This window comes from Natrix helvetica, assembly GCF_964273705.1.
Source record: "Natrix helvetica genome assembly, chromosome: 1".
NCBI lineage: Eukaryota > Metazoa > Chordata > Lepidosauria > Squamata > Natricidae > Natrix > Natrix helvetica.
The window spans coordinates 296,319,724-296,332,441 of record NC_138548.1 but is presented as its reverse complement, the minus strand read 5'-3'; the positions used below and the strand labels follow the sequence as shown (position 1 = coordinate 296,332,441).

Genomic DNA, 12,718 nt, shown 5'->3' with positions numbered 1-12,718 from the left:
GGAAAAATAACTTTTTGGTTTAAGGAATTGCTAATATGAATATTCCCAGGCACCTTGATTATGTGCAATCAAGTGTTTTAAACTACTAGCAACTAGATAGGAAGAGATGGAGGTACAGGTAGAGACAGAGGCAGAGGCAGAGGTACAGCTGTGGTGGCGCAGTAGTTAGAATGCAGTACTGCGGGTACTTCTGCTGACTGCCAACTGACTGCAATTTGGCAGATCGAATCTCACCAGGTTCAAGATTGACTCAGCCTTCCATCCTTCCGAGGTCAGTAAAATAAGAACCCAGATTGTTGGGGGGGGGTAATATGTTGACTCTATAAACTGCTTAGAGAGGGTTGTAAAGCTCTGTGAAGCAGTATATAAGTCTAAGTGCTATTGCTACAGACAGAGATAGCAGGCAGGCAGGCAGGCAGGCAGGCAGGCAGGCAGGCAGGCAGGCAGGCAGGCAGGCAGGCAGGCAGGCAGGCAGGCAGACACATTTGTTCTAAAGCAACCTTCAAACCCAATGCACTGCAAATTCCCATTAATTTAACCAAAGTCATTCTGGGGAATGGAAAGCCCTGACTCCCTTGCTCTAGGAAGTGCTCAGTAACCAAGGAGGCCTTGCATCAGGAGAGTCCTAGTAAGGGTAAATGGCATTCCTATGGTACAGTCAACTTAGGTTTAACAATTGAGATTGAGGTTAAATTTAAACTCTAGGAGATTAAAAGATTGCATCAACATTTTTGGTGTTCTTTCAACATATTAATATTTTTCATTGGTCCAATTAAGTATCCTTCTGATACCAACCTCTGAACTACAAACTAGCTAATGATAATTTAGCCTAGCCTCTCAGGGAATATAAGCAACTGAGTTAATTCCATCGACCATGGGAGAAGCATCTATGGTCATTGTATTATGTGAATAAAGTATAATTCAATATTGTTTTAAAAAGCAGCTATTCTTGCCCCGGGTTGAACTAGCTGACTTCATTTGTTCAAACTCACCTTGAACACCTGAAGTTCCTCCAGCAGCAATTCTTCCATCTTTTGCCATGAATCCTTCGGCACAGAGACGACCTTCAAGACTGTGCCAATGTCTGCCAGGCAAAGGGAAAGCATAAACATTTTGCACAAAAAAGAGATTATAGGCAGGTGGGTTGGCTAAACCACAGTCCTGTTTTTCCTCCATTGCCAAAGAGAAAACATGGAAGTTTCAAGCCATGCAAATCAATTTACATACAAAACACAAATATGTTCAGAGTCAATGGAGTGCATCTGATTGGGAAAGCAACTTTAATATAGCTGGTTACTATTTCCAAGGGCCTTGATTTCAATATCTATTGATTTGCTAAAATCACTGCATCAAAGAACCAATGAGAAGTTGGACCATCAGCCTGGGGCATAAATTATGATGCAGGAAGTCAGGAACATATTTCCTGAAATGAGGAAGGAGGAAAACTAGGCCTCAAACTTTGGTTCATTATAAGATGCAAGTCTGGTCAAGGGAGGAGAAAAATGCAGACAGCTGCAGGATGAGATCGCCGAGGCATGACATTTATATTTTTATCTCTATTCACAGACAGACCATGAGGGGTGTATCCTGTTGATCAGTCAAGGACAGGGGACAGTTCCTCCCTTTTCTGGGGACAGTTCCTCCTTTTTCTTGCAGATGTCTGTAGATTATAAACTGCCTACTGATGTATTTTTATTCTTGTCTTTTCTGTACTTTTCCATGTATCCTTTTACCATATTTGGCAAATGTATGTATACGTATATGCTTACGTCAAAATGGCTATAAAAGATCTCTGAATGGAACCCTTCGGGGTTCAGACATTGTTTGCATATTTTTGCTGTTTGAACCTGCGCAATAAACTTTCTTGCATCACATAGAGCTGGTCTAGAGTCCTTGCTTTCCACAACACCTGCAGCATTTGCAAATAAAAGTGCTGTCACAGCTATTAAGGGGTCCTGTTTGATCAAGACTGCAATGAGGATGAGGTATTTTTTCCCCCTATGTAGTAGTTTTCATATCAAAGAATCTTTTCCAACTTCTTGCCATCCACATGGATAGGACTTGAGTTCATACAGTTCTGAGTTAGTAAGGATTTGGTTACAATCCTTATTTACACCATGGAGGCCAAACATCATTTTGTGCTCCATTTATACCAGACTAATGGGATGATTGCCTGTTCTGACCCCCCTCTCCATGCCTGTAAAGAAACCAGGCTTGGCTGTTTGCCACTATTTAATTTGCCGAGATAACAAATTCTTTGGCTGAGGGCCCAGACAACTCATGTTCAAGAAAAACAATTCAGATAGTCCCAAGAGCAGATACGGCTAGAATACATAAATTTTCTTCACTGCTAATTCGAACGGTTGTTTCCTGCAAATGTCCCCTCCCAATGCCTCACCTATAAGCTCTCTTGGGAGGGGCCAATCCACAACTACCTGTGCGAAATTATTTTCTGTGAGTCTGCCTACGTAGTTGCTGCTTCCGTTTCTCAGCCCTTCTTAATCTAGCATCAGGGACAAACTGCCGTTGATCCTCCCCAATGCTCCATGCCTCAGGCACCTCTTGGTGGCCAACCAGCCCCTCTGGTCCCTGCTCTGAATCTGAGCCCTGCACAGGGTCCTCCACATCGTTCAGGGCAGACTCAAATGATCCCTCGCTATCCGAGTCCATCAGCAGCTCAACCGGATCCTGCTGGGCCACAACAATTGCCTATGTCTGAATCACAAGTAAATGTATGTTGCCTGGGGTCATGGTTGTGCTGGAGTCTTGGTTGTTTATGGCTGCTTTGGTCGTATATATGTTTTCAAATTAATGTATTATACGTATGCAAATATATAGCATTGAAAGAAAAAATCAGTGGAAAAAGCAAAGAAACTGCAGGCGGTGGCTGAAGAAAGAGTAAAATCAGGCTTAAAATGGCATTTGGACAGGGTGCTAGGAGCTGTATTTCAAAAAGGGAAGATCCAAGAAAGTGAAGGGGATGTATTAGGAGAAACAAAAATCACAATATATGATTTTATTCAAACAGCATTCAATTCATTAAAACAACTAATAGGTATTCTCTGCATGAACTTGAGGACTTCTTTCTTCTAACATATTAACATTACAATTTAGAGGCAACTTGTGTTTGCCTATGTATCTCTGCTCTATATTTGGTTCTGCTATAATAAATAGGCTTCCTCAAAGCTATGAGTCAAAACTGGCTCAAACATTTTACTTTTGAACAAGGGACATCCAGGAGTGGGATTCAGCTGGTTCGGATCAGTTCAGGCGAACCGGTAGCTCCGACCATCAGCTGAGAGTGAACCGGTTTGCTCCGACGATCAGGTGTGGCGATAGGCGTGACAGAGCAGATTGCCGCGCCTCAGCTGTTTTACTTATCGGGGCAGTAGAAGATAAGTTTTTCATCTGTTTTCAAACCCACTGCATGAAGCACTTGCTCAGCGAACCGGTTGTTACACTGGTTGAATCCCACCATTGGGGACATCCCGTAGCATGCAGTTTTGGGGAGCAAACAGAAACTTGGCCTGAACATCTATGCTTACTCATCAGAAGAGGAGGGAAGCACACATACCTGTGCCAATGAAGAGGACATCATAATGTCCATCTGCAGCTGCTACTCGGTCTACTGCAATGCGAGTGAAGATGTGGTCCACATTGGTTTGCAGGAAGACCGGCCTTTGGCCATGGGGCAGTACTGGATTATACATTAATGGGTGGTTACGAGCAAATTGGATCACATCATCAGGGTAATCCTTGGTGGAACTAAAGGTGCCAAAGGTCTTGCTGGGACACTAGAAATTCAGAGAGAAGGAATGTAAAGAGAGGCAACGTCCCAAACATTGAAAAATGTCATAAAATGGTCTACTCATAAAATCTACCACAGCCCTCCATTTCCCCCACTTGGCTTTCATTCTATCTTTTGCTTTCCTTCCATTTCAGTCAAATCCCATAATAATTTTCCATTCCATGCTGCTCAGTTGCTGCCCTTCCCTTCTGATCTCTTTCTTCATTGTTTGCCAAATCCCAAGAATCTCCTAGGACAAAAGCAAAACTCCACAAGTACAGATCCCTCTCCTTCCTGGGTATGAGTCAGATATCACCCAATCACCACCCCAATCTCTAGAGTTTTCATGGGTGGAAACACCCCCCGCCCCAATTTCAAGATCTCAAAATCCAATGTTCATACCGTTCCTGGGCGGGGATAAGGGACACGGCCTTGATAGGAAACCCACTGATAGTTAGGCCCCTCCTTGTGAGCAAAAGGACCAAGGAAAGCTCTGCGGATATCATTCATGTGATACACACAGACAGCAGAACCTTTGAAGACTGTGCTGTAATCAGAAGAAAAAGAAACATTACATGAGTAAAGAGATGAAACTGGGAAGAAATGTGTATCCCACCGCCATCTGTAATGTGGATTGTAGAGCCAGCCTGACTTCCACTCAAAAGGCACTGGGGAGCATATTTTCTTGTTTAACAATATTGTCAAGGGGTGGGGGTGGGAGAAGAAATTTTAAAAAGCAATGGAAGATTATAAAAATTATGCTATGTTGTTATATTATGTTATGTTATGTTATGTTATGCTATGCTATGCTATGCTATGCTATGCTAAAGGTAAAGGTTCCCCTCACACATATGTGCTAGTCTTTCCCGACTCTAGGGGGCAGTGCTCATCTCCGTTTCAAAGCCGAAGAGCCAGCGCTGTCCGATGACGTCTCCATGGGCATGTGGCTGGCATGACTAAATACCGAAGGCGTATGGAATGCTGTTACCTTCCCACCAAAGGTGGTTCCTTTTTTTCTACTTGCATTTTTATGTGCTTTCGAACTGCTAGGTTGGCAGAAGCTGGGACAAGTAACGGGAGCTCAGTCCATTACGCGGCATTGGGGATTCAAACCACCGAACTGCTGACCTTTCTGATCAACAAGCTCAGCATCTTAGCCACTGAGCCACCGTGTCCCTTTAATGTTATGTTATGTTATGCCATGCCATGCCATGCCATGATAAATTGTCTTTGGTTGACGGATTGAGGGTCATTGTGAAAAATCAAAGTAAATACAAGAAGCCTGAACTCTGCCTACTGCTGATGTAACAAAAACTATTTTCTTTTTACCTGGAAGTGGTGAAAACAGCATACAACAATGGGTTACGCTTATCCCTGGTTGGCAATAAGAAGACATCACCTGAGTTCAACAAGAAGGGAAGGAATCATTAGTCTGCAGCTTGGCACCTACAAATTACTTCTATCCAAAAGAGAGTATGACTTTCTTTCAACCCAGACATCAAAACATTCACCAAGGAAGGGTAAATCAAGCCCCCATCCCTGTTCATCTTGCCTCTAGAAGACCCTAACCAGCCTTTGCTAGCCTAGGAACCATTGCATCTATTTGGCAATAAATAAATAAAAATAAATCTCACAATCCCCAGCCATCACAGTCTAATTTCATGTTGCCCAGGGAAAATGGGATAATATAGTCCAACTATTTGAAGAACTGTAGAAAGCTGGACTAAATCCATTAAAAAAAAAAGACGTTGCCAATTCTGTAAGAAGACAAGAACAGCAGATGGCAATATCTGGAAATTGAAATTATGTGGTTTCACTGTTATAATTCTGAGGATACGGAGAACGTTAAATTATATTAACATCCAGAAAAGCCAGATTGCAAATGGCCATTTTAAAAGGGAAATGTGTTGCTTTTTTAAACTCTGGGAGAAAACCTTTCTGCTTTTCAAAATATAATTGTTAACTTGTAAAGAACATTTCTTTTCATTCTAAAGTGGTAATATAATTGGAGCTATAATAATGCTGATGGTAATCAGTTAAAAAAAGTCAAATCATTTACTGGAAGTTTTCTTACCATTATCATTATTATAATTCCAATCATATTAGGACTTCTGAACTAAAAAGAAAAAAATGTACCATCATGCACATATTTCTATTCTACAGACTATATAGTCAAGATGTGAGAGGAGTCACCACCAAGGTCACCACCAAGGAAGAAGGACACAATCTGAATTCAGCTTTAACTTACTATTTTGACTGGGATAAGACCTATTCTAAGATCAGGAATACAAAAAATAAAGAAACATAAAAACAAATTAAGAAACTATTCAAGAATTGCTCAGTTGCAGCAGAAAAGAGAAGGAAAAAAAATGGTTTCAATGAGGGACTTATTGAGTCCTTATAAGAGTGTGAGATAGATGCATCATTCCTTCAGTCAGCTTCATTCCAAGCTCATTCCTGCTGCTTGATCGTTTGACAACCTTTTCCCCATTTAGGACCATTCCAACCCTGCGCCAAGGTTAGTCACTCACGAAGGTGATCAAAATGGGTGTCACTCCCATCACTGCCGGGTACTGCACACACCAGCCGAGCCTTCAGGAAGGTTGTCCATTTGTTCACCAGGCTTCTCTGCCCACCCATATCATTCTAAAGGGAGAAGAAGAGACCTATCAAAAAAGCTGGCTGGAAAGAAGAGAGAATGATGCACACAGAGGCCACATGATTCAAGGATCATCAAGGAGCTTAAATGTTTTAATGCAAATGGGCTCAGTTGGACTTAGAACTTAATGCAGATCTAAAAATGGGGGGTGAGAGGTTGTCTCAAAGGTGCCTTTATCCAAAAGGCAACTGGACCTTATTTTTTTTTCTTACAGAATGGTTTACTTTTCATCCAAGAAACTTCTTCAGTTCTTGAGAAGCTTTTTGGAAGAGATGCGAAATGTTTTCTAAGAAACAAAAACCCAGGAAAGTCCAGTTGCCTTTTGGAAAAAAGCACCTTTGGGACAATCATGACCTGGATGCAGTGGTGGGATTCAAATTTTTTTACTCCTGGTTCTGTGGCTTGGTGCGAATGGCAGGGGAAGGATACTGTAAAATCTCCATTTCCACCCCACTCCAGGGGAAGGTTACTGCAACATCCCCATTTCCTCCCGATCAGCTGGGACTTGTGACGAGAGAATAGATGGGGATGGGGTCAGTGAGAAGTGGCATTTACTGGTTCTCCGAACTACTCAAAATTTCCACTGCTGGTTCTCCAGAACTGGTCAGAACCTGTTGAATACCACCTGTGCCTGGATGATTGAGAATTTCCATGAACACAGGTGAGAGGTTGGTTCTTACTGCTTTCAAAGCATTGCTGTGCTGGAATCCTTTTTGGATACTTCAACAGACAGTTGTTGCTGTAGAATTCCTTGGAAACATTTACTCTAGGGCAGCCATCCTCACCCTTTCAATAAAGTCAGGGCCAACTCCTAGCCATCTATCTTCATCAGACTTTGTCTAACTACTAGGCCTTCTGACCACCCTCATCTTGGAGCCCATACAACTGTGCAAATTTACCCGGCAAATTTGCCCAATGCGTGCAAAACTCTGTTTGCCCAAGCCTTGGGATCCTTCCACTGCTGTTTCCCGGAAGAAAAAGAAGATCTTATCATCATCAGGGTTCTCACTCTCTGGGATCCAGAAGACGTCAATGAACTTGGGTTCTTGAGTCAAAGAAATAGAAGAGAATGTTAATGTAGGATAATGCAACACAGGGCATTCTTTTTAGGCTTGCAAATGGCTGCCTTAGAGAGGGGGAAGTAAAGCAAGTTAAGAAACAGGCAATGTCGCAGGAACAATCTGCTTCTTAGATTCTGGTCTTCCTTCTCCCTCAGATGGAATCTTAGCAATGAGATATTTTCCTGTGACATCTATGACAGATCCTTTAATTAAGCATGACATGGGAGGACCACCTTTCTCAAAGATCAGAAGACATGATGTCTCCTTCAGGTTAAGCTCAACTTCTGCTAACTTTATGGATGTGTCTGTGTGGTTTTTATTGCAGGAATATGGAAATGGCTTATCGCTACCTTGGTGTTTCTTTTAGAGCCTGGGGATTCCGTAGCAGTCACCATCCATGTATGAATCAGATCTGACTCTCCTTCACTTTCAACCAAAGTAAACTAGATCCTGAGACATGGGGAACTAAATCTGAAGGCATTTGTACACAAACTTCATTGTAAGGCCTTCCTGATACAGGTAAGAGAATTTCATGGGACTGTAATTCTGGACTGTCCACAGGCGTGGTTAAAAAAATAAAAAGTCAATATTGAGGCTATGGCAGTGTAGCTGAAGTTCCACCTGTTTATTATGTGCTGCACATTAAAAAAACAGGCGGCATTATGATTACACTGTTGACTTTTTTGACCAAACCCTAAGGACATTCCCTGCTTGTTTTCATCATTAAATTAAGCTGTTCTCTGTTGTCCTTGAAAAAAAATGAGAAGAAAGCCAACTAGTTGGTCCAGGATATTTAGAAGAGAGGAAAGTTACAGGTTTGCCTTCCCCAATAATTCTCCTTTGATAAACTGGGATTTATAATCCCAGTTTCCTAGCCACCATAATCATCCAGATTGCTACTTCCCTAAACTTGAAAACAGCAATGTAGAACTGCTGATTAATGAATTAAAATAAACAAAACAGAAAACACACATCCTGCAGAGCATTCTAACTTGCTCTTCGCATTTACCCTTCTGAAATCTCAGCCTGTAATAGTGATCACTAGGTGGCAGCTTCCACTCATAAGTTACTAAACAACAAGTGAGCAACTTGACTTGCCACAGGACAGACAAGAGTTGTAATAATTAATTCTGGATTCCTGATACTTTAAAGAGCATTATTTCTTTCACCCTCTTCCCCCCCACCCGCTGCCCCCATATTGTTCCATTTCCAGTACTGACTCACTTCCCACACTATAGGTCCCCTTCTCACAAACCCTCCACTGACCGTTGAGCCATCGGGAATCATGCTGCTCGGTGCGGACAGAAGGCCTCGATCCCAGGCTGCGGAAGATGGTGAAGTCTCGGCCCATCAGATCAGTAGCCACACCAGAATAAAGCTCTTCACCTGCACAGCACAGAAGGAGAGACGTTTCAAAAGCTTTCTGGCTTCCTAATCTCCATTGACATCTGAGAGAATGTTCCAAATCTTCATTGTGTGGCCCCTGAGAAAGATCTCAAGACATCAGCTGGGGAGAGGGCACCGCTTTAAGGTGAATGAACTACCATCCCAGCAGCTGCATCTTTGGCGTAGAGCGTCAGCTGATCTCATCTCTTCCCAGGGAAGACGGAGGGAGGAAAGATGAGGGTGTCAAAGGATACCATGTGAGATCTTATATTGGTCTTGTTATCTTGTCTCACCTGTATTTGGTTGGTAGGTCATTGTTTGGGGGGCTTTCCCTTTACCTGCAAGAACTGAGGCTGCAGTGTGATTCGGGTCATAGGGACTTTTTCCTTTGCCATCCTCCAGGCTCTTGAAGTCCAGCTTAAAGGCAGAGTCCTAGAGAAAGGAGCCAACATGTCCATCAAGAGAAGCTTGGCGCTCCAGTGATTCTCTTGCTTAGGTTTTAGTCTCTGTAACTTTCATCTTGAGCCCCGGTGGCACAGTGATTAGAGTGCAGTACTGCAGGCTACGTCTGCTGATCAGAAGTTTGTCAGATTGAATCTGACCAGATTCAAGGCTGACTCAGCCTTCCATCCTTCCGAGGTGGGTAAAATGAGGACCCAGATTGCTGGAGAAAATATGCTGACTCTGTAAACTGCTTAGAGAGGGCTGTAAAGCACTGTGAAGCAGTATATAAGTCTAAGTGCTATTGCTGTTACTATTATAGCATGGCAAAAAGAGTGAGGATGACCAAAAACTGGTCACTGGCAAATATCAATAGTTTGTTTCCTGGCTCTGTGGATAATCAAGGCTCGGCCTTTTTTTACCCCCAGGCATAAGTACACTTTATGAAGACTCACCTCCAAACGTTGCCCCACTTCTACAAAGCCGCAGATGGGATGAAAAGCCCCAGTGCCACAGGCATACAGGTGTGTGCGGTTGTAGAGATGCAGGATCTTAACAAAATTCATACACTCAGCCTGAAAAACAAGAGTAGAGCCCGTAACTGAGCAAGCCTAATAAATGAATCCAACTAAGGGGGGGGAAAAACTGCTGAAAAAGAAGGAAGGAGAATAGCTGGAAGGCAGTGATTAAGTAACTGGAAAACTTGCAAAAAGCAGAGAGCGCTTCTCCAATCCAATGCTTCTTTTGGATGCCAAAAAAGAGCAGCTCGCAGAGCCGACATAACTGGGAACGGAGAAAAAAAAAGAGGCCAGAGGAAAACGTGAAACACAGTTTGCTGGCATTTGCTGTCTCGGTGCATTCTTTACTTATGGATACCTCCCCTCACATTGCTGGAATGCCAGCACGTGTGGGAGCCTTCCTTCACTTTCGTTTACATCAAATGAGATGGAATAGCGGTGCTGTGAAGCCCACGGATCATTGGGATGACAGCATACCTTGCTGCCTGTTTTGCCCAACAGGGGGCACTGTAGAGAGTGAGAGAGCAGCAGTTCTGCAGCACAAACTTCATGCAACACTCAGAAAATCAAAGAGATTTGGGGAATTGACAGGAGGAGATTTCGTGCCTGTCACCAGCAGACACAGAGAACCCTGCTCAACTGCCACAAGGTCTACTTCATCCCCCCCCCTCCCGCTCTGTCAGGAGGTAAACATCTGTCTGACTTAGTGTTAAATAGGATTTACTCATTGAAAACTGTCAGATTATTTAAATGTCTGGAATAACTCAGGCAGAAGGGCAGCCTTTCCTTCCCAAGAAATGGGCCATAAATAGAAGTGGCGGGGGGTGGGGGATGATAAGCTTACTGTGGGGGAAAGAAGAAGATAACCAGGGCTTCATTCAGCACTACCAGGCACTCAAGGACCTACCTTCCAGCAATGTTTCTCAACCTTGACAAATTTAAGATGTGTGGACTTCAACTCCCAGAATTCCCCAGCTGGCCCACTGGCTGGAGAATTCTGGGAGTTGCAATCCACACATCTTAAAGTTGCCAAGGTTGAGAAAGGCTGTCTTATAGAATCGTCTCCCAATAGTTCTTGAGAGGTAACAGAGAACAAAGCCACGAAGGCTGAAGGGAGCTGAATGGAACAGGCCAAAAGGAGCCACTTCACATGCAGCCATTAGTCCCGTTGCAAAGCAAACAAGTGCAATGGCAAGAACTTGCAAAGCAGAGATGAAGGGAAGAGGGGGGGGGGCGAGGGGGGCGGGAGGAGGAAAGAAGAGTCCCCATAATGTCAACACAAGACTCAGGGGGGGAGGGGAATCAAAGCGCGGGAGGGTGGGGGGCAGAGTTCATGCCAAAGCCCTACCACTGGCTCAGTAGTTCAGCTTTTGAAACAGACAAACCTTAAAACCAGAAAAAAAAATGTATTAAGAGAATGCATACAAAACAGGAGATTTCTATGACCGTATTTCATTTTCATTGGCTTCTTGTGTTTCCCTTCTAATTTCATTCGCACGTAATCGCCTCCCGACACCCATCAACAATCTGAATAAAAAATGTCCCTTCCCCGCCCCCCACTCCTGTCTCTTTTACAACCTTATAAGGAATACCTGCCATAAAAGAAATAATGTGAAACTATTAGCAAGGTATCACTAGTCAAAGAAGGCACCTGTGCTGAGTTAGATAGAAAGGAAGTCTCACAACAAAAAGATAGAGCAACGTCCAGGATCATTGCAGTGATCGTTGCCGGAAGTGGAGAAACTAACCGGAACTGGGGAAACTAACATATCTGTATCTGTATCCAGAGGTGGATTCCTGCCGGCATTGCTACCGGTTTGGCACCCGAAAATTTTTGCGCGCATGCACTCGCTTTGCTCATGCACACACCAGACTCTGCACGGGTGTGCATTTGCACCTAAAAAGGTTCTGTGCATGTGCAATACATTTAAAAATGGAAATAATACATTTTTTTCAATGAAGATTGTTCTGTGCATGTGTAGAACAGAAAATCAAGATGGCGCCGCCAAGGATAGAACCAATTCGGATGCATGTCCAGCCGAGTTACTATTTACTCGGCCGAACCAGACCAAACCAGTAGGAACCCACCTCTCTGTATCTAAAACTGTATCTTATCTAATCTCTCTTTCTTTCTCCCTCCCTCCCTCCTTCCCTCCCCCTCCATGTGTGTGTGTGTGTGTTTGAATCAGCATTGCCTCCTACTAACTGCCTGGACAGGTTCCTGTGGTATTTTGGCAATATTTTTGGAAGTGGTTTATCAAGGCTTCTTTTCTAGGGCTAGGAGAGAATGACTGGCCCACGGACACGCTAGTTGATGCCTAAAGCAGGACTAGAACTTGTGGATTCTTGGTTTCTAACCTGGTTCCTTAACCACTATACCAAACTGCTTTGTATCTACATCTACAGTTCCAGCAATTAAAAAAAAAAAACAGGACAAGAAGAAAGAGAAGGAGAAGGTGTAACCTCTAGAAAAGGGGGAAATAATGTTTCTGGTGAAAGTATTGTCATTTTTCATGAAAGGATTTGACTGCAGCTGCATCTTAAACCTATGATGAATTGGGACCACTCAGTTCTTCATGCCATCTTCTTCCCTTCTGTGGAACCCTAATAACCCGTCATTGTAATCTCAATCCAAAGTCCCTATGTGCCATTTTGCATTTAGGTTTTTCAGCAGGCAAGATGCCCCCTACTGGAAAAATCCTGGATCTTCTCCTCCTGAGCCTTTTCTCTGAGGTTAAAGTCACTGAGACTTGTGAGCCAGCAGCCAAGGGAAACCAACATCCAAGAGCAATGACTGTGCTCAACGGACAGAGAACGGTTGCCCTCTCATGCCTAGCTGCTGGTAATAGGAGAGGGAAATGAGTCA

General features: G+C 43.4%; 1 protein-coding gene and 1 long non-coding RNA gene across 3 annotated transcripts in view; one reads left to right on the top strand and one right to left on the bottom strand.

Annotated features, from left to right (window-relative positions):
- LOC309383847 overlaps positions 1-12,718 on the top strand; it is a 381,089-nt gene that overhangs the window by 125,503 nt on the left and 242,868 nt on the right. The gene's annotated exons all lie outside the window — the stretch shown is intronic.
- SEMA3B (semaphorin 3B) overlaps positions 1-12,718 on the bottom strand; it is a 47,167-nt gene that overhangs the window by 8,489 nt on the left and 25,960 nt on the right. For both annotated transcript variants that reach the window (XM_081936761.1, XM_081936760.1), the window contains exons 5-13: positions 9,790-9,909; positions 9,232-9,325; positions 8,774-8,893; positions 7,346-7,491; positions 6,319-6,433; positions 5,117-5,186; positions 4,190-4,334; positions 3,575-3,794; positions 993-1,084 (exon numbers count right to left, since the gene is read on the bottom strand). In XM_081936761.1, the coding sequence (XP_081792887.1) occupies positions 993-1,084; positions 3,575-3,794; positions 4,190-4,334; positions 5,117-5,186; positions 6,319-6,433; positions 7,346-7,491; positions 8,774-8,893; positions 9,232-9,325; positions 9,790-9,909 (1,122 nt within the window). The remainder of the gene's footprint in view (positions 1-992; positions 1,085-3,574; positions 3,795-4,189; positions 4,335-5,116; positions 5,187-6,318; positions 6,434-7,345; positions 7,492-8,773; positions 8,894-9,231; positions 9,326-9,789; positions 9,910-12,718) is intronic.